The sequence below is a fragment of the Pogoniulus pusillus genome, chromosome Z (assembly GCF_015220805.1).
Source record: "Pogoniulus pusillus isolate bPogPus1 chromosome Z, bPogPus1.pri, whole genome shotgun sequence".
In the NCBI taxonomy this organism is placed as follows: Eukaryota; Metazoa; Chordata; class Aves; order Piciformes; family Lybiidae; genus Pogoniulus; species Pogoniulus pusillus.
The window spans coordinates 31584095-31608877 of NC_087309.1; the positions used below are offsets into that span (position 1 = coordinate 31584095).

The following is a 24783-nucleotide window of genomic DNA, read 5'->3' on the forward strand; positions in this document are numbered from 1 at the left end:
GCTGTGACTTTTGCTGTCACTCTGTGGAAGATTGAAGACAAAAGGGTATTTAAGGTTTCACTGACTGACTGCCTACCCTTGCTGCCCTACCACTCCTTCTTCCAGGTTGACAGAGTGAGGTTCATCCCTGAATTTAGCAGTAATCTCCTTCAGGGAGTTTACACAGCCACATGTAGCCTTTGTGAGTGTGAGAAATATATAGAATCATATGTGTGATCCGATCAATTCGTGGCAAGGGGTCACAGACAAGGAGGAAGGGGGGTTTGAATGAAACTGCATTCCTGCTTGCACCACCATTGCAAAAGGTATGCAATAAGCCTAAGATAAGAGTAATAAGATTGGCGAAGGAGGGAGGCATGTGGAAGAGATAGTCTTTTGCATATTTAAATGGAAATGCATTCCTCCTGGTGCCACCTTTCTGCATGACCAAACAGAAGAACAAAGACTTTGAAGTTCATGAGGAAGACACTTAAGCAAGACTCCTTACTTCATCAAAGAATACCAGAGGGACCACCAGATAAAAGAAGACCTGTGTGGAAGAGACATCTCACATTCCTAAAACTGATAAAGAAAACCCAACCTTTTCTTAGAACTTAGTAATGAATATGTAATAGAATAGGGTATAAAAAGAGAAAACTGAAAGCAAAGGGTGTGCCTTGGGGTAGATCAGAGTCTCCCCTTGTACGCAGGCCTGATTGCTTGGTTCCTGCAACTCTATTAAAGCCTTAACTTGCATGAATGCCAGTTTATGCCTGTTATTTATGACATGAGCATTAATCAAAGCATCACTTGTGACATTTTTTAGATCTTTTTTTCTCTAGGATGAAATGCTGCTTGCCTGTTAGAACGAATTTCCCAAGCCACTTGTCTCTTCTGAGAGGCTATGCTCCCATCATGTCCTACAACTACCTAAAAGGATGTTGTAGTGAGGCTGGAGCTGGTCTCTTCTCCTGAATTACTCGTGACAGGACAAGAGGAAATGGCCTCAAGTTGCATCAGGGGAGGTTTAGGTTGGATGTTTGGAGGAAGTTGTTTACTGAGCGGGTGATCAGGCACTGGAACAGGCTGCCCAGGGAGGTGGTGGAGTCATCGTCCCTGGAGGTGTTCAAAAGAAGAGTGGATGTGGCTCTTGAGGCTATGGTCTACTGATGAAGGATGCTGGGATGAAGGTTGGACTGGATGACACTGGATGTCCTTTCCAACCGTAGCAATTCATAGTGATCAGATGTTGTACTGAGGGATTTGGTTTAGTCAGGGACTTGTCAGTGTGAAACTAATGATTGGACCTGATGATCTTGAAGGTCTTTTCCAATCTAAGAAGTTCTGTGATTCTGTGATGTCTCCTAACTTGTAGACTGGAAAATATGAAGGCAAATCTAAACCTGTGGATCTTCAACCGAGTGTCACTAGTGATTGATGTGTCTTGGTGATCAAATCTCTTGTTCAAGGAATTACAAGTGATTTGATTTAGCTGAAAGAGTGTCCTTATCACAGGGGTGGCAAGGAGTCCTGGTCTGTCACTATTGGTGCACTCATAGAGTTGGAGTGAAGACAAGTAGATGTGAGCCAAGGAAGTGACTGATAGGCAAGGATAGCTGCACAGTGATTTATCAAATCTAAGGCTTTGGGAAAAGATCAGTGTTCATCAGATGTTGTGACTCCTGTATCTCAGGCTGACCTTGCATGAAACACTGTAGGGTACAGCAATTCCATGTGTGATTATGGAGGCTGTTTTGCTAAGACAGGTACACAGGCATTTCTTGTGAGCTTTGTCCACGGTGTCAGGGAAGTGTGAACTCGGACAAAGTGTTGGCATTTGCCAATGAGATTTTTATCTTTCATTTGGTCCAAAGAGAAACTGGAACAAAAGGCAGTAAAAGCCTGGGGTTGTTTAGCCTGGAGAAGAGGAGGCTCAGGGGTGACCTTATTGCTGTCTACAACTACCTGAAGGGTGGTTGTGGCCAGGAGGAGGTTGCTCTCTTCTCTCAGGTGGCCAGCTCCAGAACAAGAGGACACAGCCTCAGGCTGCGCCAGGGGAAATTTCGGCTCGAGGTGAGGAGAAAGTTCTTCACTGAGAGAGTCATTGGGCACTGGAATGGGCTGCCTGGGGAGGTGGTGGAGTCGTCGTCCCTGGGGCAGTTCAAGGCAAGGTTGGATGTGGCACTTGGTGCCATGGTCTAGCCTTGGGCACTGTGGTAAAGGGTTGGACTTGATGATCTGTGAGGTCTCTTCCAACCTTGGTGATACTGTGATACTGTGATACTGTGATATGATTAAGCTGCTTTCAGTCTGAACTCTTTACATACTGAGAAGTCACACACCATTTCTAGATCAAAGCAAATAAACCTGAAGAAGTGGGTCTGCTTTAGACAAATGGAAGTTCCTATGGGAAGCAGTCTACTTGTAATTAAAACATGTCCAGAGAAGGGTGACAAAGATAGTGAGAGGCCTGGAACACAATGCCTATGAGGAGAGGCTGAGGGATCTGGGGTTGATTAGCCTGGAGAAGAGGAAGCTAAGGGCTGACCTCATTGCTGTCTACAACTACCTGAAGGGAGATTGTAGCCAGGTGGGGGTTGGTCTCCTCTGCCAGGCAACCAGCAACAGAACAAGGAGACACAGTCTCAAGTTGTGCCAGGGGAAGTATAGGCTGGGTGTTAGGAGGAAGTTCTTCCCAGAGAGAGTGATTTGCCATTGGAATGGGCTGCCCAGGGAGGTGGTGGAGATGTTCAAGCAAAGCCTGGATGAGGCACTTAGTGCCATGGTCTAGTTGATTGGATAGAGCTGGGTGCTAGGTTGGACTGGATGATCTTGGAGGTCTCTTTCAACCTGGTTGATTCTATGATTCTAAAACATTGCAGCTGCAGGACTAGCAGAACTGAAAAACTGAAAAGAAGTTAAATATGTCCACTGACTTTGATGGTTTTAGCCTCAAGACTCTATGGAGAAAAAGCAGTGCCTCTCCAGAAGTTTAATACAGCATTCCCTACAAAATCTCCCTCTACTGGGGTGGTACCAGGAGTACAAAAAAATCAAGGAATCCACTTACTCATCCTCATAATCCAAACACCTCAGTAACAAAGTCATACCCTGGAAAATAATTGCTGTGAGATGTGGCACCTCTGTTAGTCTTTGCTGCTGGAGGTTTTGTGCAGTATACGGATGTGGTGCTGAATGGTCTGACAGGGAGGTCTGGAGTGAATTGTCTATCTCTGAAATCTATCTGCTGTAGTCCTCTGAGTGTTTCACCAAGAACTATAGCTCTTGACTTTTGGTGTAGTTTGACTTACTCCAAAGACAAAGTTGTAAATCTTGCACCAAGAAGAGCGGTCAGTGTCACGTGTCTGTAGTAGCCTGGTGATGATCGTGGAGATATGGGATGGATAGGTGAAGTGCAAGGCTGATGAGGTTTCAAAGTGTTATGGTCAGTGATTTGAAGCTTAGTAGGTGACACATGATGCCCTGGACCTTATAGGGAGCAGCTCCATGCAGCTCTACAGAGGTCAGTGTTGACAGAACAGGGGTAATTTCTGCAATAAATGGATCCAGGAGTCATGATGGACAACAAGCTGAACAGGATTAAGCAGCACACAGCTCTAGTGATGAAGGCAAACCGTTTGCTAGGCTGCATTGTCAAGTATGGGGTCAGTGAGTTAAGGGAAACAATTAGTCTCTTCTATGTGGGGTTAATGTGGCTGAATCTATGTCTGGGTTTGGTGACCCCACTAAATGCAAGACAGTAAAACAAGTTCAGCATAGGGACACAATCATTATTAGGATGTAGAACAGGAGGCCAAGGGAATGGAGTATGTTCAGCCTGCAGAAGTGAAGGATAAGGGGAAGAAATAAATAATAAATCTTATGAGGAGTGACTGAGGGAGCTGAGGTTGTTTAGTTTGAAAAAGAGGAGGCTGAAGGGAGACCTAATTGTCTCAACTACCTGAAGGGATGTTGTTGAGAGGCCGGTGCTGGTCTCTTCTCACAGGTAATTTGAAACAGAACAAGGGGTAATGGCCACAAGCTGAGGCTGGGTATTTAGAGATTGGATATTAGGAAAGAGTTTTTCATGGAGAGAGTGGTCAGGCACTGGAATGAGCCACCCAAGGAGGTGGTTGTGTCAGTGACCCTGGATGTGTTTAAGAGTCATTTGGATTTGGTGCTTGGGGATATGGTTTAGGGTGAATCTTGTAGAGTAGGGTTATAATTTGGACTTGGTGATCCTGAGAGTCTTTTCTAACATGGGTGATTCTGTGAAATACTCTTTCTGCCTTCACTAATGTCCTTAACAGTGGCAGGGACTCTTTTTGAGATGTGCTGTGAAAAAATGAGAGATAATCAACACAAGTAGCAGCAAGGCAAAATCCAGCAGAGTATAAAAAGAGTTTCATTCATAGTGGTGATTATTAAGCACTGAAAAAGGTTGCCTAGAAAGTCTGTGGACTCTGCATACCTGAAAGTCATTTGGAACTCATCTGGACAAGGCCCTGAGAAACTTGATCCTGCTTTGAAGAAGACCCTTTTTTTTTTGAGCAGGAGGTCAGACTAGATGACCTCTACAGATCCCGCTCAACATAAATTGTTCTATGATCCTGCAATGCTATAAAGTGATTTTTAAAAAAACAATAGTTTTCTGGAACTTTTTCCTCATCTTTCCTACACATCACTCAACACTGTCCTGCTCCCTTGACAAATTATTTCTTCTGGTCAGAGCTGTTCATACAAGGTAATATCTCATGATGTGATTTCTGCACAATGTTTTCCACCAGCTATGTTATTGATCAGCTTTGTTTTAAGGGAAAACTTTGACACTGTGTAATTCAGTTCTGCTGAAGACAGATAGACAAATGCTACAGAGTAGGGATATGAGTGTCTTCTGTAGAGATTATAGCCCCAGCTCTGATGGTTTGGGTGTTACCCACCCCGCCACACTTTGTAAATCAGCAAGGTTAGACTCAGTGGCTCTGAAAATTGAACAAAGCTTATATTTACAGTTTAGCACAAGATACAAGCAGACATTTACAGTATATACAGTTATAGACAGAAATATACAAGGTAAAAGGTAATACAGAAACACAACAGCCCTCCCAGAAACCTGAGTCCCCAGGAGGACTCTCAACTGCCCTTCCACCTTTCTGCCACCCCTCTCCCTTGTCCCAGATCTTGCCTTATGCCCAAGAAAGATTGGAGGGTCAGCGAGGGGGATTAGGAAGCAGGTGGATTAATCACAGAGACGGCAGGTTAGGTTAGAGAAAGATGCAGCCCAAAGCGCAGACAGAGAGCAACTCCCTTATCTATGTTGTGTTCTTGCTCTTATACCTCTCAGCAAGCCTGTGAATGAAGTAGACATCACCATTGTTTCCTTTTCACAGCCTGTAATCTAATTCTTCTCACCAAAACATTCTAGCTAGCTTCAAACTAGCACACCAGCATAATATTTGAAGATGGAATAAACATTTAATTAATAATGACTTAATACACTCATTTAATTCCAAATTACAATAGCCCATACTCCCCACACCTCAAACATCATCTGGATAAGGTACTCCTTGACACAGTGTTCTTATAAAAAAATGAGAGCAATTGAAATAGAAGTAGAGTGGGTCCAGGCTGAATAGATATTTCTATTTCTCTCTGACAGTATAATTATAGACACTACAGTGAACTAAATGATTTACTGTTTTTGTTTTGTTTTGGTTTGTTTGTTTGTTTGTTGTTTTTTTTTTTTTTGGCAGAGGTGTAAAGGGCAAAACTTCAGAAGTTTGGAAAGATGCAATCCATGTGGGCTGGTAGGAATTTGTGTCCAGTTATAACCTGTGGACAGATAGCATACAAGGATGTTGTGGTTTGAACTAAACCAGAACTAATTCTGTCCAGTCATTTTGCCTTTCATCTCATATTCTTGTAAGAAACTGCTCTTTCTGAAGTCAACAGTGTTTTTCACAGGCAGTATCTGCTCCTAGCAGTGATAACTCAATGCTTCTATTGAGTACCAAGGGTTGGTGTGCAGATCGAGGCACTGCTAAATCTTGTGCACCGTTGGAACTGTTGCAAGTCCCCACCTGCAGGGACAGGACAGGTGACTCCAAAGTGACGAACAAGGAATTCCATTCCATATACATCATCTTCAGCATCAAGCTGAGGGATCATGCAGGTCAAACTTTGTGTTCAATGGCAAAGTCTGAAGAGGACTCTGTCCAGCCTTAGATTCTGATTCATTTGTTCCTAATTTGAGTTCTGGAATTCAGCTCTTGAATCCAGTTCCCATCTGTCACTGAGTCCAGTCTAGGACTCCACCAATGACTGCCCAGATCATCACTGATGACAGTGATGTAATTGCCATTAGAGTGGTTGGGTTCAATGTTGATTTTACATATATTTGATTTTATAGTTATTATTTCCATTAAAGGTGTTCTAGTATTCTTTTTCAGTCTGTCAGTCTCTCTCCCTTACATCCTTTCTCTTCCCCCTTGGGAAATAAAAGGGGTTCATAGAGAGCATCTGTCCCTTGCTTAGTGCCCGGCCCAGCCTTAACCTTTGACATAGAAGGTTTTATTGTCAGGAGGCTAAAGACCAAACATGGCATGCAGCCTTTTGCCCAGGCTCTGGTGTGACCACATGGTGTGGTACTCTGTGTGCCTGGAGGTGTGCATGGGTCATGGTAGGAGGTTTGTTCCATCGACACAGGCTGTACTTGGGCCATCTTGTGTATCATTCTGCAGGGCTTGCTCTCAGTGGCAGCAAGATGATCCTTGCAGCTGCTGCACTATTCAGGATAAGCACCTGAGGCATGGTTTTCCCTGTGTGTCTTTGCTTGCAGGAGAAACAGCTTCATTTGCTATTGCTTATTTTTCTGCTGCCCTCTTACAAGTGAATAAGCAGTTCCTTCAGGTGTGTCTAATAAATAGCTCACTGCTCCTGGGAAAAAGGCAGCCTGATGCCTGCAACTCCCTCTTTATTCCTGGCATACTTTTAGTTTACTTCAGTGCTTGCTGATCTTGAGGCAAACTTAGAGGTCAGTTCCTGGGAGATTTTCTGGTTATTCCCTGTAGTTATCCTGAATTTTAATTAACCAGTGTTAGGTCTCCAGTGTGCACTCATTTACATGGGCATGGTAAAGCCCAAATAAGTACATTTCTTTATTCCTCTGAGTGAAAGCAATTTTTCTTCTAAAACACAAGTAATTTTCAATTATTTGAATTTTTACCTAACTTAACCTAAGTTATAAAATGCAGGGGCTGTGGAGCAGTGGCCTTTGTTTAAATGTGACATCAAGGAGGAGAACAGACTCAGCTGCAGATGTAGTGATACGAGTTCAAACCCTGTGCTCAAGGCCATTTCCAGTGAATCTAACTTCCTCCACACTACAAGCTGCAGCTGTTCTTATATTTTTGCTGTGGGAGCATAACGGCCAGCTAGAGTCAAGTAAAACTTGGCCCTTTGACGCAACTTCTGTGTCTGTAAAAAAGGTCAAACTGAATGGTGGTATAGAATTTATATTAAACCAGTTTTGAGGTGTTAGAAGCTGCATGTTCTTCAGTTAGAGAAAATCTCAACAGCTGCACAATCAGATCATCTTAACCTACAAATACTCAGATAATGAATATTATGTCCTGGGTTGGTGGTTTTTTTCAAGACTACATACAAAAGGCATTTATTAGTTGGGAATAATGAGGGCTGCAAACTTATTTCCATAGGATATTGATAGATGGGAAGCAGATGCTCTTTTCTGCATGACAGGACTTCCATTGTATCCCACACAGAGCAGTCTGATCAAACTTCACTGCAGGGATGTGTAGCACCTGGATTTGGAGCATTTTTTAATTAGAAACTATGGGACATGTGACTTTAGTAAACCAAGGAGCTTGTTGAAAATATGTTCCAGCTGTTGCATGATTAAACTCCTGTGATGGTAAGATTGTCCTTTGCTTCCACTTTTGCAAACACAATTATTACTAGAATGTCAGCAGGACAGGAGATGTGCACTAGAAATACTGTTCCCCACTTATAGCCCCACATGTGGGAACAGTGAGACCTCTCTCCTAGGATATTTACTTTACTTTCTCCTTTCTGAGACAGGCTTCCTTTACAGATTACAGATTTTTCACACCATCCATGCTTAAATGCCAGGCCAGTAGTTGCTGTACTATGGCCACTTATATAGTGTTGGGCTTTTGATCATCTCTTGGAAATCCACACAGAGATGTTTTTTTAACATAGTACTGCCTTTATTGTCTTACACAGGATTAATCTTCATTGTAGAGTACTTTGAAAGGTGAAAGCAGGTTTTGGTGGAAAGAAGGGATGGGTGCAATCTGCGCTGGGTCAAGAACTGGCTAGATGGCCAGGGCCAGAGAGTGGTGAATGGAGCTACATCCAGTTGGCAGACAATCACCAGTAGTGTCCCTCAGAGAACAGTGCTGGGCTTAATCCTGTTTAATATTTTTATAGATGATCTGGATGAGGGGATTGAGTCCTCCATCAGTAAGTTTGCAGATGACACCAAGTTGGGAGTATGTGTTGATCTGTTAGAGGGCAGGAAGGCTCAGCACTGAGACCTGGGCAGGCTGGACAGATGGGCACAGTCCAATGGCAGGAATTAACAAGGCTAAGTGCTGGGTACTACACTTGGGCCACGACAACCTCATGCAGCACCACAGGCTGGGGACAGAGTGGCTGGAGAGCAGCCAGGCAGAGAGGGACCTGGTGATACTGGTTGACAGCCAGCTGAACATGAGCCAGCAGAGTGCCCAGGTGGCCAAGAAGGCCAATGGCATCCTGGCTTGTATCAGGAATCATGCGACCAGCAGGACCAGGGAACTCCTTCTGCCCCTGTACTCAGCACTGCTCAGGCCACACCTTGAGTCTTTTGTCCAGTTCTGGGCTCTTCAATTTCAGAAGGATGTTGAGGTGCTTGAACGTGTCCAGAGAAGGTCAGCAAGGCTGGTGAGGGGGCTGGAGCACAGCCCTGTGAGGAGAGGCTGAGGGAGCTGGGGGTGTTTGCCTGGAGAAGAGGAGGCTCAGGGGAGACATTGCTCTATAACTCTACCTGAAGGGAGGTTGTAGCCAAGTGAGGGTTGGTCTCTTTTCTCAGGTACCCAGTGACAGAACGAGGGGACACAATCTGAAAGTGCACCAGGGCAGATTTAGGCTGGATGTTAGGAAGAAGTTCTTCACAGAAAGAGTGGTTGTCATTGGAATGGGCTGTGTAGGGTGGTGGTGGAGTCACCATCCCTGGGAGTGTTTAAAAAAAGGCTAGATGAGGCACTTAGTGCCATGGTTTAATTAATTAGATGGTGTTGGGTGATTGGTTGGACTTGACGACCTTGGAGGTCTTTTCCAACCTGGTTAATCCTGTGATTCTGTGTTTTTGTATTTGTATGTTCTGATCTATAATAAGATATAATTGGTGGGAAAAATAGTTTTGGTTTTCTGAAGGTAAATGCTAGTCTTTCACTGTGACAGCACTTGGGCGTACAGATTATTTCTCTATGCCTGACAGTACTGATGGAAAAGAAGAAGTCAAGCCAGGGACATTTTCCCAAGCAGCACACAGGATGGGGATGCAAAAAGGAAGTAGTCTATATGAAACATTGTCTGCATTGTTTGGAGAAAAATACATAAGAAACCCATTAAACAAAGATTACTTCTATGAATGCCTTACCATAGCTATAAATTTAAAGTGTTCTAAGGACTGTCATGAAGATAATTTTGACATCAGGAGCAGTTCTGGAAATTAACAAATAAACAACTGCCTTCAGAAACAGACTGCTAGTTTGGCAGAAGATTGCAGAATGGTTATAAAACTGTAGTGTCTCTTTTGCCCACACAGAACATAGTGACTTTGAAGTCTGTGAACTCTATAATAAGAGGGCCGATCTTGAAAGGGATAAGCGATAGGCTGACCTCCTGCCATATGGTGGTCACGGCAGCTTCCAGGGACAGGGCAGGAGCACTGAGGATGATTTCCAGACCAGAAGGGCTGCTCTTGCAGTGTACAACCAAGTCCCAGAAAGAGTCATGCTAAGGCACTTGAAAATACTGAGAACAGCTTTGTTGAGCCTCTTTCCCTGACCCCTTGAGTCTCTCTGGTAAATTGTGTGAAGTGAGAGGCTGCTAGGATATGCTTATGCGACTTTTGGTGTGATTGCTAGGATGTCCCTCAGTTAACTTGTCCCAGGTGGCCAAGAGGGCCAATGGCATCCTGGCCTGCATCAGGAACAGTGTGGCCAGTAGGACAAGGGAGGTAATTCTTCCTCTGTACTCAGCACTGGTCAGGCCACACCTTGAGGACTGTGTCCAGTTCTGGGCTCCTCAATTCAAGAGAGATGTTGAGGTGCTGGCAGGTGTCCAGAGAAGGGCAACAAAGCTGGCGAGGTGCCTGGAACACAAACCCTATGAGGAGAGACTGAGGGAGCTGAGGTTGTTTAGCCTGGAGAAGAGGAGGCTCAGGGGGGACCTCATTGCTGTCTACAACGACCTGAAGGGAGGTTGTAGCCAGGTGGGGGTTGGCCTCTTCTGCCAGGCAACCACCAATAGAACAAGGGGACAGAGTCTCAAGTTGTGCCGAGGGAAGTATAGGCTGGGTGTTAGGAGGAAGTTCTTGCTAGAGGGAGTGATTGGCATTGGAATGGGCTGCCCAGGGAGGTGGTGGAGTCACCGTCCCTGGAGGTGTTCAAGCAAAGCCTGGATGAGGCACTTAGTGCCATGGTCTAGTTGATTGGTTAGGGCTGGGTGCTAGGTTGGACTGGATGATCTTGGAGGTCTCTTCCAACCTGGTTGATTCTATGATTCTATGAAGCAGGCCAAGTTTTTAACGGCAGCCTCCACTTCTTGATTTGCAAATTACCGATGATGGGAAATGAGTTACACTATGGAGTAAATAGTTGTTTGGGTTTTTGGTTTTGTTTTAAATTTTGTACTGTTTTTCCTCTACCTCCACCTCCTGGTTGCTTGTTGCAGCTATGTCTGCTCAGCTTAAAGCCACTATGGGAACTGTCTCTTTTCCAAGGAGGTGAGCAGACTACAGAGAGGAATATTCCCAAACCTTTCTCTCTCCCTTAATCATAATTTTTTTCTAGTCTTCCATCAGCATTAAGGCACTTTACAACTATGCTAATGTCTACACTACAAAATCCATATTTACCTGCTGATACTAGAAACAGAGATAGTATTGTTGTAATGGTTTCCCCAATGCTAAATGCAAGAGTATTTTGCATCCCTACCCCATTCAGTATTCCCTGTGCACACGCCTAAAATTCTGATTAGTACTGTGGATATATTTAACATTAACAAATCATGGTGCAGAGATTACCCATCCTTAAATCCTTTAAAATCATTGTTTCCCATGACAGAATCATTATATCCTGTATGTATACTGTTATTATGTATCTTGGGTGTACAGTTTACTGTCTGTCTGCTCAGACTAACAGGTTCACCACTGGTCCATGCCAAGGCTAATCCAGGTTGTTCTCATTCATTATCCTGGGCTCTTTTAATTGTTTACTGTTCTCCCAGCCTTGCTGTCATCTGCTAAGATCAACACTGACAGTTTTTGGTCTTGTCCCTGGATCCTTGACGAAATGTTATACAGTGTAGGGTCAATAACTAATTCCCGTAATTGCAGTAAAAGCACATCTACTTGGTTTTGGTTGTCTGTTTACTGTTGCCCTTAGAAATCTGTTATTAATGTGTGCAATTTTCATTCTAAGGGTTTTTATTTAAATTATCATTATTTTAAATTACTATTGGTGTTGTGTGCTTGTCCTGAAGTCCTGTATATCCCTGAATTCCTCTCCCTCTGTGGTTTGACTGGGAGAGGAAAAGACACACAGACCTGCTTCCTGTCCCCCCCGCCCTGCAGGAGTGAAGGGGGTGAGCAAGGGGCCCTTCTGGCATGAGGGGTGCCCGTGCAGTGCCCGTGCTGGAATTGGGCTGTAGTTGGCTGTGGTCTTCATGCCTAGGAAGTGATAACTCTGCTCTTTGTCTAGGAAGGGTCTAAATATTGGGGGACTTCCCACTCTTGGGGTTCCCACCTTGGATTCGTTCCCTGCCTTGGATTCATTCCTGCCTGAGACTTCTCCCCCCACCTCGCCTGGCCTGGATGCAGAAAGAGCCCAGCACTCCAAAGGACTGCTTCACCCATTTAACATCCTTTGTGCAGACCTGAGTACCTCTTAACGATCTTCCTGCGGCTTCTGAAAGAGAGCGAGAGGACTGGCCGTGGTACCAAGCCAGCCTGACTGTGAGTTTATTTTGGCTCAGCTTTATTATTAAGAAAACGCTATTCATTTAACAGCCAAAGCCTTTTCCAACTTCTGACTTCCAAAACAGTCAAATTATCTATGGCATCCTGTAGATCTTCTCAAATGAGCTGAATCTGGTAATTAAAACTAAATTAATTTCTGTATATAGTTTTGGGGGCGGGTTTTCAGGAAATAAAATAACTCTATTTTTGTATAAAATTCCTGACTCGGTGTGATGGTTTGGGTGTTACCCACCCCCCTACCCCCCACTTTAGTAATACCCAGACTAGACTCAGCCAGATTTGGGAATATAAATGAAGCTATTTATTTACAGCTAGCATGATATACAACCACATATTCACAATATATACAGTTATATACAGAAATATATACAGGGTAAAAGTAATACAGAAACACAACTCCCCTCCCAGAAATCTGAGTCCCCAGGAGGGGCTCCCAACCACCCCTGCACCTTCCCCCTGCCCCTCTCAACCTTACCCCAGTCCTAAGGAAGAAAAGAGGTTCAGCCAAGAGGTTAAGAAGCAAAGTTGGTGGAAGGTGATGTTAGGGAGATGTAGCTCAGTCCGAAGCCAGAAGCAGAGTGAAGAAAATGGCGAAAGTGTTATCTAATGTTTTTCTTTCTTGTTCCCATACATCTCAGCGAGACTGTGAGGGGAGTAGACATCACCATTGTTTTCCTTTCACAGCCTATGATCTACTTTTTCTCACCAAAACATTCTAGCCTGCTTCAAACTAGCACACTCGGCCACATTAATTCCCTGCCTCCACAGCAGTGCTATCAAGTGAAATGTCTTGTAGAAGGCTATTGTTATATCATTGTCGCGGAGTGGCATTCTGCCGATTACGCCGATTTTGGTGGAGGGGAGAAATTAATTGGTGTGAGATAATGTTGTATAAAAATATATAGTTATTAATGTTCTAGACTCTCGCCACCCCCTACCACTGTATATTAATATTAAAATGATTCTTACATGGTCATGAAAACATTCTAGGATAAATATGTGCAGGAACTTACTAATAACTAGCAAACATTCAAACTATATACAGAGAGAAGATTTTTCCCCCACGGCAAATACCATTTGGAGTCTATACACTATTCATCCAGCAGAGTGAGCTGGAAACTGATTCTGCTCTATGGCAGAGGCAACAGATATTTACAGAGGTATTAAAGAAATTACTCACAACTCTTATTAATTATCAATCAACCTCCGGAGCTATGTCACAGCTTATGCCTGGTGTCCAAACTCCAGGGGATGCTTTGCCCATGGACTTTGAGGCTGGAATCCTCCCGGCTTGCGGGGAAAGGATGAATCTTCCCAGTTTCTGGGGAAATGATGGTCTCTGACTGGTTCTCCTGGTGAAGGATGCAATCTCTGCCTTTGTGCTGCTGGCTTCTTCTGGATGCTCTGTCCAGGGATTCTTAGCAGGCAGGATCTGAGGTGCAGGAGGAGAATATCGGGCAGTCTCTGCATGGTCTAAAGCTGGCCAGACAGGCCAATCACGTGCAGACAATTCAGAGTCTGCTTCCTGGTTAACTCCGCGGCAACGGCGCTTACCAGGCAGTGATATGCAGCAGGCATATAATAGGATGTGCACGGCTGCTTGGGAGCCTGAGCTCCACAGGTAAAGGCAGGCAATACAGGATCTAGTGCTGATAACACAGTGGTGTGTGGATGTGCACAGCTGGCTAGGAGACTATAGGCTCCACATATATATATAGGCAGGCTTAAGTGAGCTCTGCAACTAAGGTACACATGCAGGGAGAGTCCGCGCTGCAAGTGGGTCAGAGCATGAGGGTCTGAGCATCTGAGCTATGCAATGGAGTCCGAGCGTGAGGGTCTGAGCACGTTGTTTACCTGTGTACCCCTGTTTATTGAATGTGGGCTGAGGTTAATGGCCCCTTGGCCATTAGAATGACCAATCAGGTTGGCAGTCAGCCAAACCTTACCGTAATAGGCAAATGCCACTTGCCTGGACTTTCCCCAAATATGGGAAGCACATGGGCTTACTCCAGGCAGGCATGAGCTGGGTGCGTGGGGGCTTACACAATGTGCTTACAAACAGAGGTCCTGGCAGGCCAGACTTTATGGCATCAGGTCTGTTGTGCCTCCTTTTTATCCATTTAATGTATTTACCCCTGGTTTAGGCAGAAAAACATGTCCAGGCAGGGCAAGGCATAAACAAGCCTATTTTTGGGCCTACAGGCCCTCCACGACAATCATCTGCATTATTGGACCAGCTGAATTATTTCAGTTTAAGTATTTGAAAACTGACATTTTTTTACAACTGCCGTTTTTTTTCTGATGACCTAAAGATTTTGTTAATTGATGGCCAATTCAACAAATAGTTCGGGGTCAGGCAAATTCTAAAATGCCAAAAAGAATAATTTACCTTTATTTATTTATTTATTTATTTATTTATTTATTTATGTATTTATAATTAATTAATAGGATATGAAAAACTCTTGTCAAACAATACTCTGGTACCAAAATGTGGTTTAAAAGAGGTAAAAAACTTCTTAAATCAGAAAGGAACTTGCTGTATTGTATTCTATGAGATATGATACCAAGAAAATCACTAATTCTTTTACTTTGGTAAGAAGAATATTGTCTTACACATTTTTGCCTGGCAGAGTTTGTTCATCAGCTTTGAGTGTTCTACTTGATCAGTAAGACACATGACTTAACAGCATAGGAACTTAGAAAACTATGATAAAATATTGTCCTGTATTAATTATTAGGCAAAACTATGAAAATATAAGTTGAAAGAGCCTTGAATAAACAAAGCATTGAAATAGTATAAATTAACAAAGCTAGTGGGAGTCAACAGTAAGGTAAAAAGGGTAGAGTGTATAATGGACTACCTCGTTGAGCTCAAATCATTACCGTTTTCTGTCCTGTCATACAATCATGGTGATTCATTTGTCAAATGCCAGTTTAAAACTTCCTAGTTTCTGCCCTTCATTGCCTCTGCTGGAGGGAATTTTTCCTCTCTGATGTGTAATCCATCATATTTGAACTCCAATACTCTTCACAGACAGTTTGCACGCTTTTGTTATTGTGCCAACGCTGTCATTAAGCTGGATAGCCATCCTTCCTCTCTGAGCTTACCCATGGGTGTATTTTCAGAGATCAATCACACTCCCTCTCCGTGCTGACTTTGATATGCTAAGCTAGCTTTCCACATATCCTCTGTAACAGCGGCTGCCTTCTCCACTGACTGTCCCAGCAATTTTCAGCCTGGTATCTGTTCCAGTTTTGGCTCATCTTTGAACACAGATGGCTCAAATACATAGGCTGTTCCAGATGAGGTTTTGTTCCTATTCAATAAAATCGCATTAATGGCTTACCTGTCTTCTGGATACCTCGCCTGATGTGCCGGAGGACTGCATTTGCCTTTTTCACATGCCTTTGATGATAAAGTTGATCCAGTGTTCTGATCAGTGCAACAGACACATGCACTTGGGCAAGTGTGTTTACTTTGTTTCAGCCAGGCATTACCACTCAGATCTTACAGTTTTATTAAATGCTTTGGTGTGGAATGTTCAATTTCATGTGGCAATTCTTCTGGTATTGTAGGGTTGAGCTATTTGGTCTCACCTAAACATACGGTGTCATGTAAGTGGATGTTTGTCCCTGAGGATTGCTGATGGCAGAGGAGTGGTAGAAGCCATGACATTAGCCTAAACTGGTAGTATCTGGGATGATAAATAAGCACTAAAGATACCTCTGAGCTGAAAGTGCTGTGTTAGAAGAGGAATACTTGTATTTAGCTACATGGAAGATCGACAGTGGTAGAGGCCTGTGTATGCAAATGGAGCTGCTGAAATAATTGTTGGGAGTGTCATTCAGGTCCTGTGGGAGATAGAGAAAGTTTTCACATGTCTGGTACTGGGCTTGACTGTCTTGCCAACAAAATCGGGTGTTTAAGAAGGGTTTGTAGTTGCAAGCAGTAGGAACTGTGAGGCAATCACAGTAGTGGTCTGATGAAGTGAAAAACCTAACTGTAGAAAATCCCTGGAGCTTTAAACCAAAGGTGCCAACCAGTACAGAATTTCCACTCCCAGCAAAGGGTAAGTGTTTGATACCTGCTTGGATGAGCCATCCCTTCAAAAAGAAGTGAAATGGAAGCAGAGGCTAATAAGGACTTGAAAAACACCAGCAATAATTTAGTAGTAAAAATTAAGGGATCGTGGTAGTATTGATTAAAGCACAGAGATGTTAGATTTAGTAAGGCTGCTGCATTTGAACTACAGAAACCAGAAAAGAGAAGAAAATGAATGAGACCAGTCTAAGGGTGATGAGTTTAAGGATTAAGTAGATATGGCCCCAGGTGAAAGGATTCTGTCTTAGAATATCATAAGGAAGATGCCACAGCACAGCAAACTGGCAAAGGCAGGAAGAGGGTGTGAGGGTGGGGATTACCACGTCTGCAAGACACACAGTTTGTGATGAAACCTGAAAACCAAGAGAGATTAATCTTAACACTGGAAAGACAGTTGCTGTTGTCTTATTTTTCTCTAAAGGAGTTTGGTGAGGTTTTTTTTCCTCTAAAGGAGTTATTTTCTCTAATTCCTCCCCCCCCCAGATGAACAAAATACAAATCTTTAATTTCCTCTCTGTAGCGAGAGTGAAAATTGTGCCCTCATCACTCAGTACCATGTGGATAAGGTTTTCAGAAGTTCTCACAATTATCCTAGTTCTCCCTCACTAGTGTCTGTGATGAAATTCCTATAGATCTCAAGGTCAGCAAAATCCATCTGGTGCTGAAAATTTTGGAAAGTCACACCCTGCAAGTGAATAAATAGATTGTTTACAAAGTCCTGTAAAGACAGGAGAAGGGGCACTGGCTTCAAACTAGAAAAGAGCAGATTTAGGTTGGATGTTAGGAACAAGCTCTTTACTATTAGAATAGTGGAAAAGGTTGTCCACAGAGGTAGTTGGGCCCCCATCCCTGGAGATATTCAAAGAGAGGCTCAAGAGGGCTCTGGGCAGCCTGTTCTAGTTGAGGATGCCTCTGCTTTCTACAAAGGGTGTTGGACTAAATTACCTGCGGAGGTCCTTTCCAACCCAGATCATTCTATGATTCTAATAAACAAGAAGACATAGTTTAATTTTAATACAGGTAAAGATCACTTGCTGAGGATGAAGGGAGGTGCAGTACTAAAACGCATTTCCACATTTATTAACAGGATTTTTTTATTGCACATCATGGGGATTCGTGTGCAATAAAAGACTAAACCAAAGGAGCTTCCCAGGTGGGAAATGCATTTTGTCTGTGAGGCTACAGATCTGCTCACTTCCATTGTGCATTGAAGGGCTGAGGGAGGAACTTGAGCAAATGCTGTCTTTAATTAGGCAATTTAGACTATTCATATAGAGTAATTTAATGAAGGAAACAAGACCAACCCCAAATCCACCAGAACAAACAGTCTTATAATCTGTGGAATAGACATTAACTACTCTGCTTTGGTGATTACATTTCGAGCCTTGATCTCTGACTTTGTAGTCAGTCAGAATTATGTATGGTGTTTGCAACATTTCATGCTGTGCTGGTACATGCCTTTACTTAGACTTTTTCAGAACACTATTTCTTGTTTCAGTCTTTGCAACTGAAACTAGACAACATAAATTCCTCCACTGCATTGCTGCAGGGCATGTTTTCTCTCACGTTTTCTTTAGCCATAGTTTTGGTCATCAGAAACACATGATGCATTATGATCACAGGAAATGGCAATTCTAGGACCTCTCAGGTGCATCTCAATATGAAAGTGCCTTGTGGTTTGCACCAGATTCCTGCTAGGAATTCAAATGGATCCAGATGTCTTTGGTGTGTCCTCATTGTGCAGGGGAGCCACTTCAGTTGAGGTCTTCAATCAAGGACTTTGTTAGAAGCTGAATCCTCTGCATCTTCCTGCATCTTCCCTTCCTTCAAACCAGCAGGTAGGTAAGCACTAATCTCTTCCCTCAATACAAAATGCATCTGCAGTGGTGCCCTCTGAAGTGTCTGCCCAAAGCTGCCATCACAGTGTTTTGATGGAGGCTTTCTGTTTTATTTTTTTTTTCTTTAACTTTCTCTTTCATCTGTTTGCAGTTGCCACTTTGTCACCTCCTGCATGGACTTTGTGGAGTAATCCATGAGACTGTTCCCAGCTAAGTGCCATCTGGGCTTGCAATCTTGCAACATTTAAATGTCAGTGAGCAGGAGCTCTATGTCCAAACCTGTCCATAATCCTAGGGTAGTCTCAGAATCATAGAATCGACCAGGTTGGAAGAGACCTCCAAGATCATCCAGTCCAACCTAGCACCCAGCACTATCCAGTCAACTAGACCATGTCAGCAAGTGCCTCATCCAGGCTTTTCTTGAACACCTCCAGGGGCGGCGACTCCACCACCTCCCTGGGCAGCCCATTCCAATGCCAATCACTCTCTCGGAACAACTTGAGACTGTGTCCCCTTGTTCTATTGGTGGTTGTCTGGGAGAAGAGGCCAACCCCCACCTGGCTACAACCTCCTGTAGACAGCAATGAGGTCCCCCCTGAGCCTCCTCTTCTCCAGGCTAATCAACCCCAGCTCCCTAAGCCTCTCTTCCATAGGGTTTGTGTTCCAGGCCTCTCACCATCTTCATTGCCCTTCTCTAGATATGTTCCAGCACCTCAACATCTCTCTTGAATTGAGGGGCCCAAAACTGGACACAGACCTCAAGGTGTGGCCTGACCAGTGCCAAGTACAGGGGAAGAATAACCTCCCTTGTCCTGCTGGCCACACTGTTCTTGATACAGGCCACGATGCCATTGTCTCTCTTGGCCACCTGGGCGCACTGCTGGCTCATCTGCAGCCTACTATCTATCAGTACCCCCAGGTCCCTTTCTTCCTGGCTGCTCTCCAGCCACTCTTTCCCCAGCCTGTAACGCTGCTTGGGGTTGTTGTGGACAAAGTGCAGAACCCTGCACTTGGCCTTGTTAAATCTCATCCCATTGGCCTCTTCCCACCCATCCAGCCTGTCTAGGTCCCTCTGCAGAGCTCTCTTACCCTCCATCAGATCCACACCTGCTCCTAGCTTGGTGTCATCTGCGAACCTACTGATGCTGGATTCAATCCCCTCATCCAGATAATCAATAAAGATGTTGAAGAGGACTGCGCCCAGCACTGAACCTTGGGGAACACCACTAGTGACTTCCTCTTCCTTCTTTGTCCTGACATCTTAGAAAACAACAACGTCACTGAATTAGCTATCAAATGTTGTTATTAGAAGCTATAAAGCGATTTTCCAAATTGTTGTTAGGTCTTTTAAGCAGGTGAAACCCACTGACTTCAGAAAGACCTTAGTGATCCTGATCTTGTGTAGATGCCCCTAGTGATGAACCTTACACAGTGACCCTAACCACCTGACTGACCTTAAGCACCACCTAACTATCCACCTTGAAATTGGAAGGGATTATTTTCCAGTGTAAAGGAATGGGCATGGATACCCATGACATCACATCGTAAAGCAGAGGATGTAAAATCACATCCTAATTTTCTCAGTGGTAACTTATTTACTTGCCCAAAGACATGTGCTTTAAAGGGGCTGCTGTAATTCCATGCGAATACAGGGTCGGAGCTTAAATCTTTCTAAATCACCACCCTTTGCCCCAGCACATTCAAAATCTGGTTGCACTGCTGCACCAGTTAATTGGATCACCAGTTTCAAAGCCTGAGGTTTCCATGTTAGGAGAGTATTTGGTAGAAATACACATTGCTCAACACCTTGTCAGATTCAGTATAGCATCAGATTTTTCCTCCTTGCTCCTGAATACTTTAACCGCTTTCAAACACAGGTGTAGTTTGCTTGTTTGTTTTCATCTGTGCTGTTTGAGCATCTGTTAAGGGAAAAGCTCTGGGCAGATTCACCTTGGAACCCCAGGTTCCAGTGGTGATATGATGATGCAGGTGGTGGCTTTTGTTTTAAGTTCTCTTAGGGAAAAGGAGGTTATTATGATATATTTGTGCAAACAGAAAATAAACTATGAAGATTTCTCTGAAAATGAACTGATTGACTGGTGAAAATTGAAATATGTATATCAGCTCCATGCTATATACACTATTTTTTGAAAAAATATTGAGTTTTGTGTGAGGTAAGAGACAGCACCAGGGAACAATGGGATGATCATGGATTATTTGGCTCCTGCCACTGCAAATTTTGTAGTGATTAAAAGATGTCTGTATTTAAAGCTTTGTATGGGATGACAGCTACTGGAAAAAAGCAAAAGGTTGATCAAATGGCTCAGATTCTGATTTGTGGTATTCATGAAACTGGACAGTTGGAAATGTCATCATCATAGAATGGTTTAGGTTGGAAGAGACCCTTAAAGATCATTTCATCCAGTCCCACTACAGTGAGCAGGGACGTCTTCAATTAGATCAGGTTGCTCAGAGCCTGGTGTGCTAGTTTGAAGCAAGCTGGAATGTTTTGGTAGAACAACTAGATAACGGGCAGTGAAATGAAAAACAATTGTGTCTACTTCTCTCACAGTCACGCTGAGAACTCTGGGAAGAAGAAAGACTTTTTCTCCATTTTGTTTCTCACTCTTGCTTTTGCCTTAGACCTGGTCACATCTCATTAACCCTGCTCCTACTAACCTTGCTCCCTAACCTCTTGGCTGCACCTCTCTTCTTCCTGAGAACTGGGGTAAGGTTGAGAGGGCCGGGGGGAGGTGTTGGGGTGGTTTGAGAGCCCCTCCTGGGGACTCAGGTTTCTGGGAGGGGAGTTGTGCTTTTGTATTGTTTATCCTTTGTATATTTCTGTATATAATTGTATATAACTGTATATATTGTAAATAGCTGCTTGTAAATTCTGCTAGCTGTAAATAAATTGCTTCATCTATATTCCCAGGGTCCGTCTGAGTTAGCTGGGGCAAAGACAAAAGTGTGGGGGGGCGGGGTAACCCCCAAACCATCACATTTTTTAATTGGCTTTCCCAACGTGGGGCTAGATATTTCAGTGAGTGGAAATTAGCTCTGGGAATTAAGATGAAGCTAATCAAGCAGCTATTGTATTTGGTTGGTGCATTGCTCTGGTCTGGTTTTGTTTACTTGGCATTTAATTGGATAAAAGCTCAAATTGTTGCTTATTTCATTGATCTGGCTTATAATAAGGCTAAAGCTAAGGTTTCAGATATGTTCTGGAGCTGGGGTGATTTTATTCTTGGTTATGCTGGTTTTAATATCTCTGAGAATATTACCAAGGACATTACAGGAGCTCTGGTCAATAATGTGACAATCAATGGAAATTCTGCTTTAAATATGGCTCTAATGAGAGTTATTCAGCCTAAGACAGGAATTCCAACTGTTTGTATAGGCACATGCTCGTGTAAAACTGTTTTTCTTCTCACAATTTTTAATATTTGCCTCATGATTTTAATATTCATATTAATTTTGGCATTATTGGTGAAAAATTCAAAACCAGTTTCTGTAAGAGCTAGGAAAAATTCTGTGTCTCAGAAGCAGTCTCTTTCACAGCAAAACAAGGGAACACAGTTATCGGCTTCCCCCATGCCAGCCTCTCCACCCTCCTCTGTAGGTTCTGGGAACACAGCCAGTGTTCCCGCCACTAACGTAAACAATGATAAGGATAACCAAAACAAGCCGCAGAGTTCAGCAGGAGCCTCAGGGGCACAGGCAAATACCCAAAATCAGAATGTTCCTAGCAAAAATGAAAACAAGTCAGGGTTGGCAGGCATCCCAGGAGGACAGGCAAATAATCCCACTAATGTTAATAATACTACTAGTGCTGGTAACGCTAGCCCAGTCAGTCCAAATCCTAATGACACCAGCTCAGCCAATTCGAACCCCCAGCCAGCAGACCAGAACCAAAATCCTCCTGTTAAAAGCAAGGCAGATTTGAACTCACAAGCTCCAGGTCAGACCCCTAAGGATACAAATGCTCCAAGTCAGACCTCCAATAATTCAAATGCTCCAGGTCAGACTCCTAAAGATTCAAATCCTCCAGCAGACACATCCAAGTCTGTTGCTGCTCAGGCCCTTCTGGCACCTGCTAAGGCAAAAGCTAAGACAAAGAGTGGTTCGCAGGAGGATGTAAGAGATGGGACCTCTGGTGATCAGCAGCAAGAGGAGGAAGAGGAGGCAGTTAGTCTGCGAGACCTTGTAGATGTGCTGAGACAACAATACTCAAGTGAGAGGAGTGCTGTGAGGTTAGCTGCCAAGAGAGAGGATGGTTCCAATGAGTTTAGGAATGCTATGAGGAAGATTGTGTTAGGCCAGGCACCACCAGAACAACAGGAGGAAGAGGAGGAAGATGACATCCAAGGCTCCAAGGATCCACTCAGAGAGGTCAGGGAAGTTAGGAAGGAATACACAAGGGAATCAGGTGAGCCAATCCTAAGCTGGCTAGTGAGATGCCGTGGCATTGGTGCTAATGCTCTGCAGGTAGGAGACAAGTCTGCCAAGCAGCTGGGACCACTCACTAAGGAGAGTGGAGTGGACAAACACCTAGCAAGTCCTCTTGGTAGGGTTAGCTTGTGGACACGCCTTCTGTTGGCTGTGGCTATGAGATATCCTTCCCGAGATGATTTGCCATGGGCTGCCAAGAAGTGGAACACTGTTGAGCAGGGAATTAAGCTTCTGAAGGAGTTTGCTGTGAAGGAAGTGCTTTATGGAGATCATGGCACTCATGAGCCTGACGATATTCCTTTGGGAACAGGTCTCATGAAGAAGCTGATTAAGCTTGCTCCTTCATCCTATGCTAACATCTTGGCCAGTAAATTTCTAGCAAGGAGTGATAATGGAAGATCTTTCACTGTTGGTGAATTCACTGACCAGCTCAGGCAGATAGAGGATAGCTTGTCACATTCTGGCCTAGTCTCTGCCATAAAAACTCTAGGTACAGAGATAAGGGATGGCATTAAGGAGAGCATGAAAGAACTGAAGGAGGATCTCAAAAATCTGGTAAAGGATACCATTCCTGCATCATCTGAATGGGTGCATGTTTCTGCAGTCAGGAACAGACGCCCACCTCCTGCAAGGCAATTCCAGCCCAGGAGGAGACAAATTCCACCCAGACAGCAGCAATCACGTGCGTCACTGTGGATACTTCTGCGTGACACATACGGGGAGAACATGAACAAATGGGATGGTAAACCTACTTCAGCTCTTTCAAAGAGGGTCAGGGATCTGCAGAGTGGCAGAAACAGAGGCAGCAATGCCAGGAAAGTCGCTGCCACTTCTTCAGCTCCTGAGAGCAACTGCAATTGTTCCAACAGTTGCAGTTCCTCTCGCAACAACACCAATCACTGTGTACACCCTACATGCCATGTTCAGCATTAGGGGTGCCCTGCCTTCAGCCAGGAGGAGGAAAGGGATAGTGGAGAGAACCGAATCTATTGGAATGTATTCATTAGGTGGCCTGGCAGTTCAAGAGTTCGGAAATACAGGGCTTTAGTTGACACAGGTGCCCAGTGTACTTTATTGCCATCTAATTGTAAGGGGACAGAGTCCATTTCTATCTTTGGAATCACAGGTGGATCTCAAGAGTTAACTAAGGTACAGGCTGAGATCAGTTTAACTGGTAAAGAGTGGAAGACACATACTATTGTAACTGGTCCTGATGCGCCTTGCATTTTGGGAATTGACTTTTTGAGACAAGGTTGTTTCAAAGATCCTAAGGGTCATAAATGGGCTTTTGGAATAGCATCTGTAGAGATTGAGGATGATAAATTGAAATTGTCTGTTAGACCTGAACTTTCTGATGAATCTGCAGTTGTGGGACATCATGACATAGAGGACCTGGAAGTGCCAATTGCAACTCAAACTGTTCATCATAGACAGTACAGAACTAACCGTGACTCTTTGTTGCCCATTCATCAGCTGATTCGTCAATTGGAGAGTCAGGCTGTCATCGAGAAAGCTCATTCACCTTTCAACAGTCCCATCTGGCCTGTGCGTAAACCTACGGGCGACTGGAGACTCACAGTTGACTTTCGTGCCCTCAACGAGGTGACGCCACCCATGAGTGCAGCTGTGCCAGACATGCTGGAACTCCAGTACGAGCTGGAATCGAAGGAGGCTAAATGGTATGCAACCATAGACATTGCTAATGCTTTCTTCTCTATTCCCATAGCAAAGGAGTGCAGGCCTCAGTTTGCATTCACCTGGAGAGGAATCCAGTACCAGTTCAATCGTTTGCCTCAGGGGTGGAAACACAGCTCAACCATCTGTCACTCAGTCATTCACAATGCACTGGAGAAAGGTAAAGCTCCAGAGCACATCCAGTACATCGACGACATCATTGTGTGGGGCCAAACTGCTAAGGAAGTCTTCGAGAAAGGTAACAAAATCATTGACATTCTGTTGCAAGCAGGTTTTGCCATTAAGAGAGACAAGGTCAAAGGACCTGCCAGAGAAATTCAGTTTCTGGGAGTGCGGTGGCAGGATGGTCGCCGTTACATTCCTCAGGATGTGATCAACAAAGTCTCTACCATGGCAGTTCCCACCAGTAAGAAGGACACACTTTCTTTTCTTGG

The 24783-nt window shown here is 44.0% G+C and overlaps 1 protein-coding gene across 1 annotated transcript in view; it reads right to left on the reverse strand.

The window, feature by feature from the left end:
• RPS23 (ribosomal protein S23) overlaps positions 1-15356 on the reverse strand; it is a 68844-nt gene extending 53488 nt beyond the window's left edge. The window contains exon 1 of the mRNA XM_064140439.1: positions 15351-15356. Coding sequence (XP_063996509.1) covers positions 15351-15354 — 4 coding nt within the window. The 5' untranslated portion in view covers positions 15355-15356. The remainder of the gene's footprint in view (positions 1-15350) is intronic.
• Positions 15357-24783: the final 9427 nt, after the last annotated feature.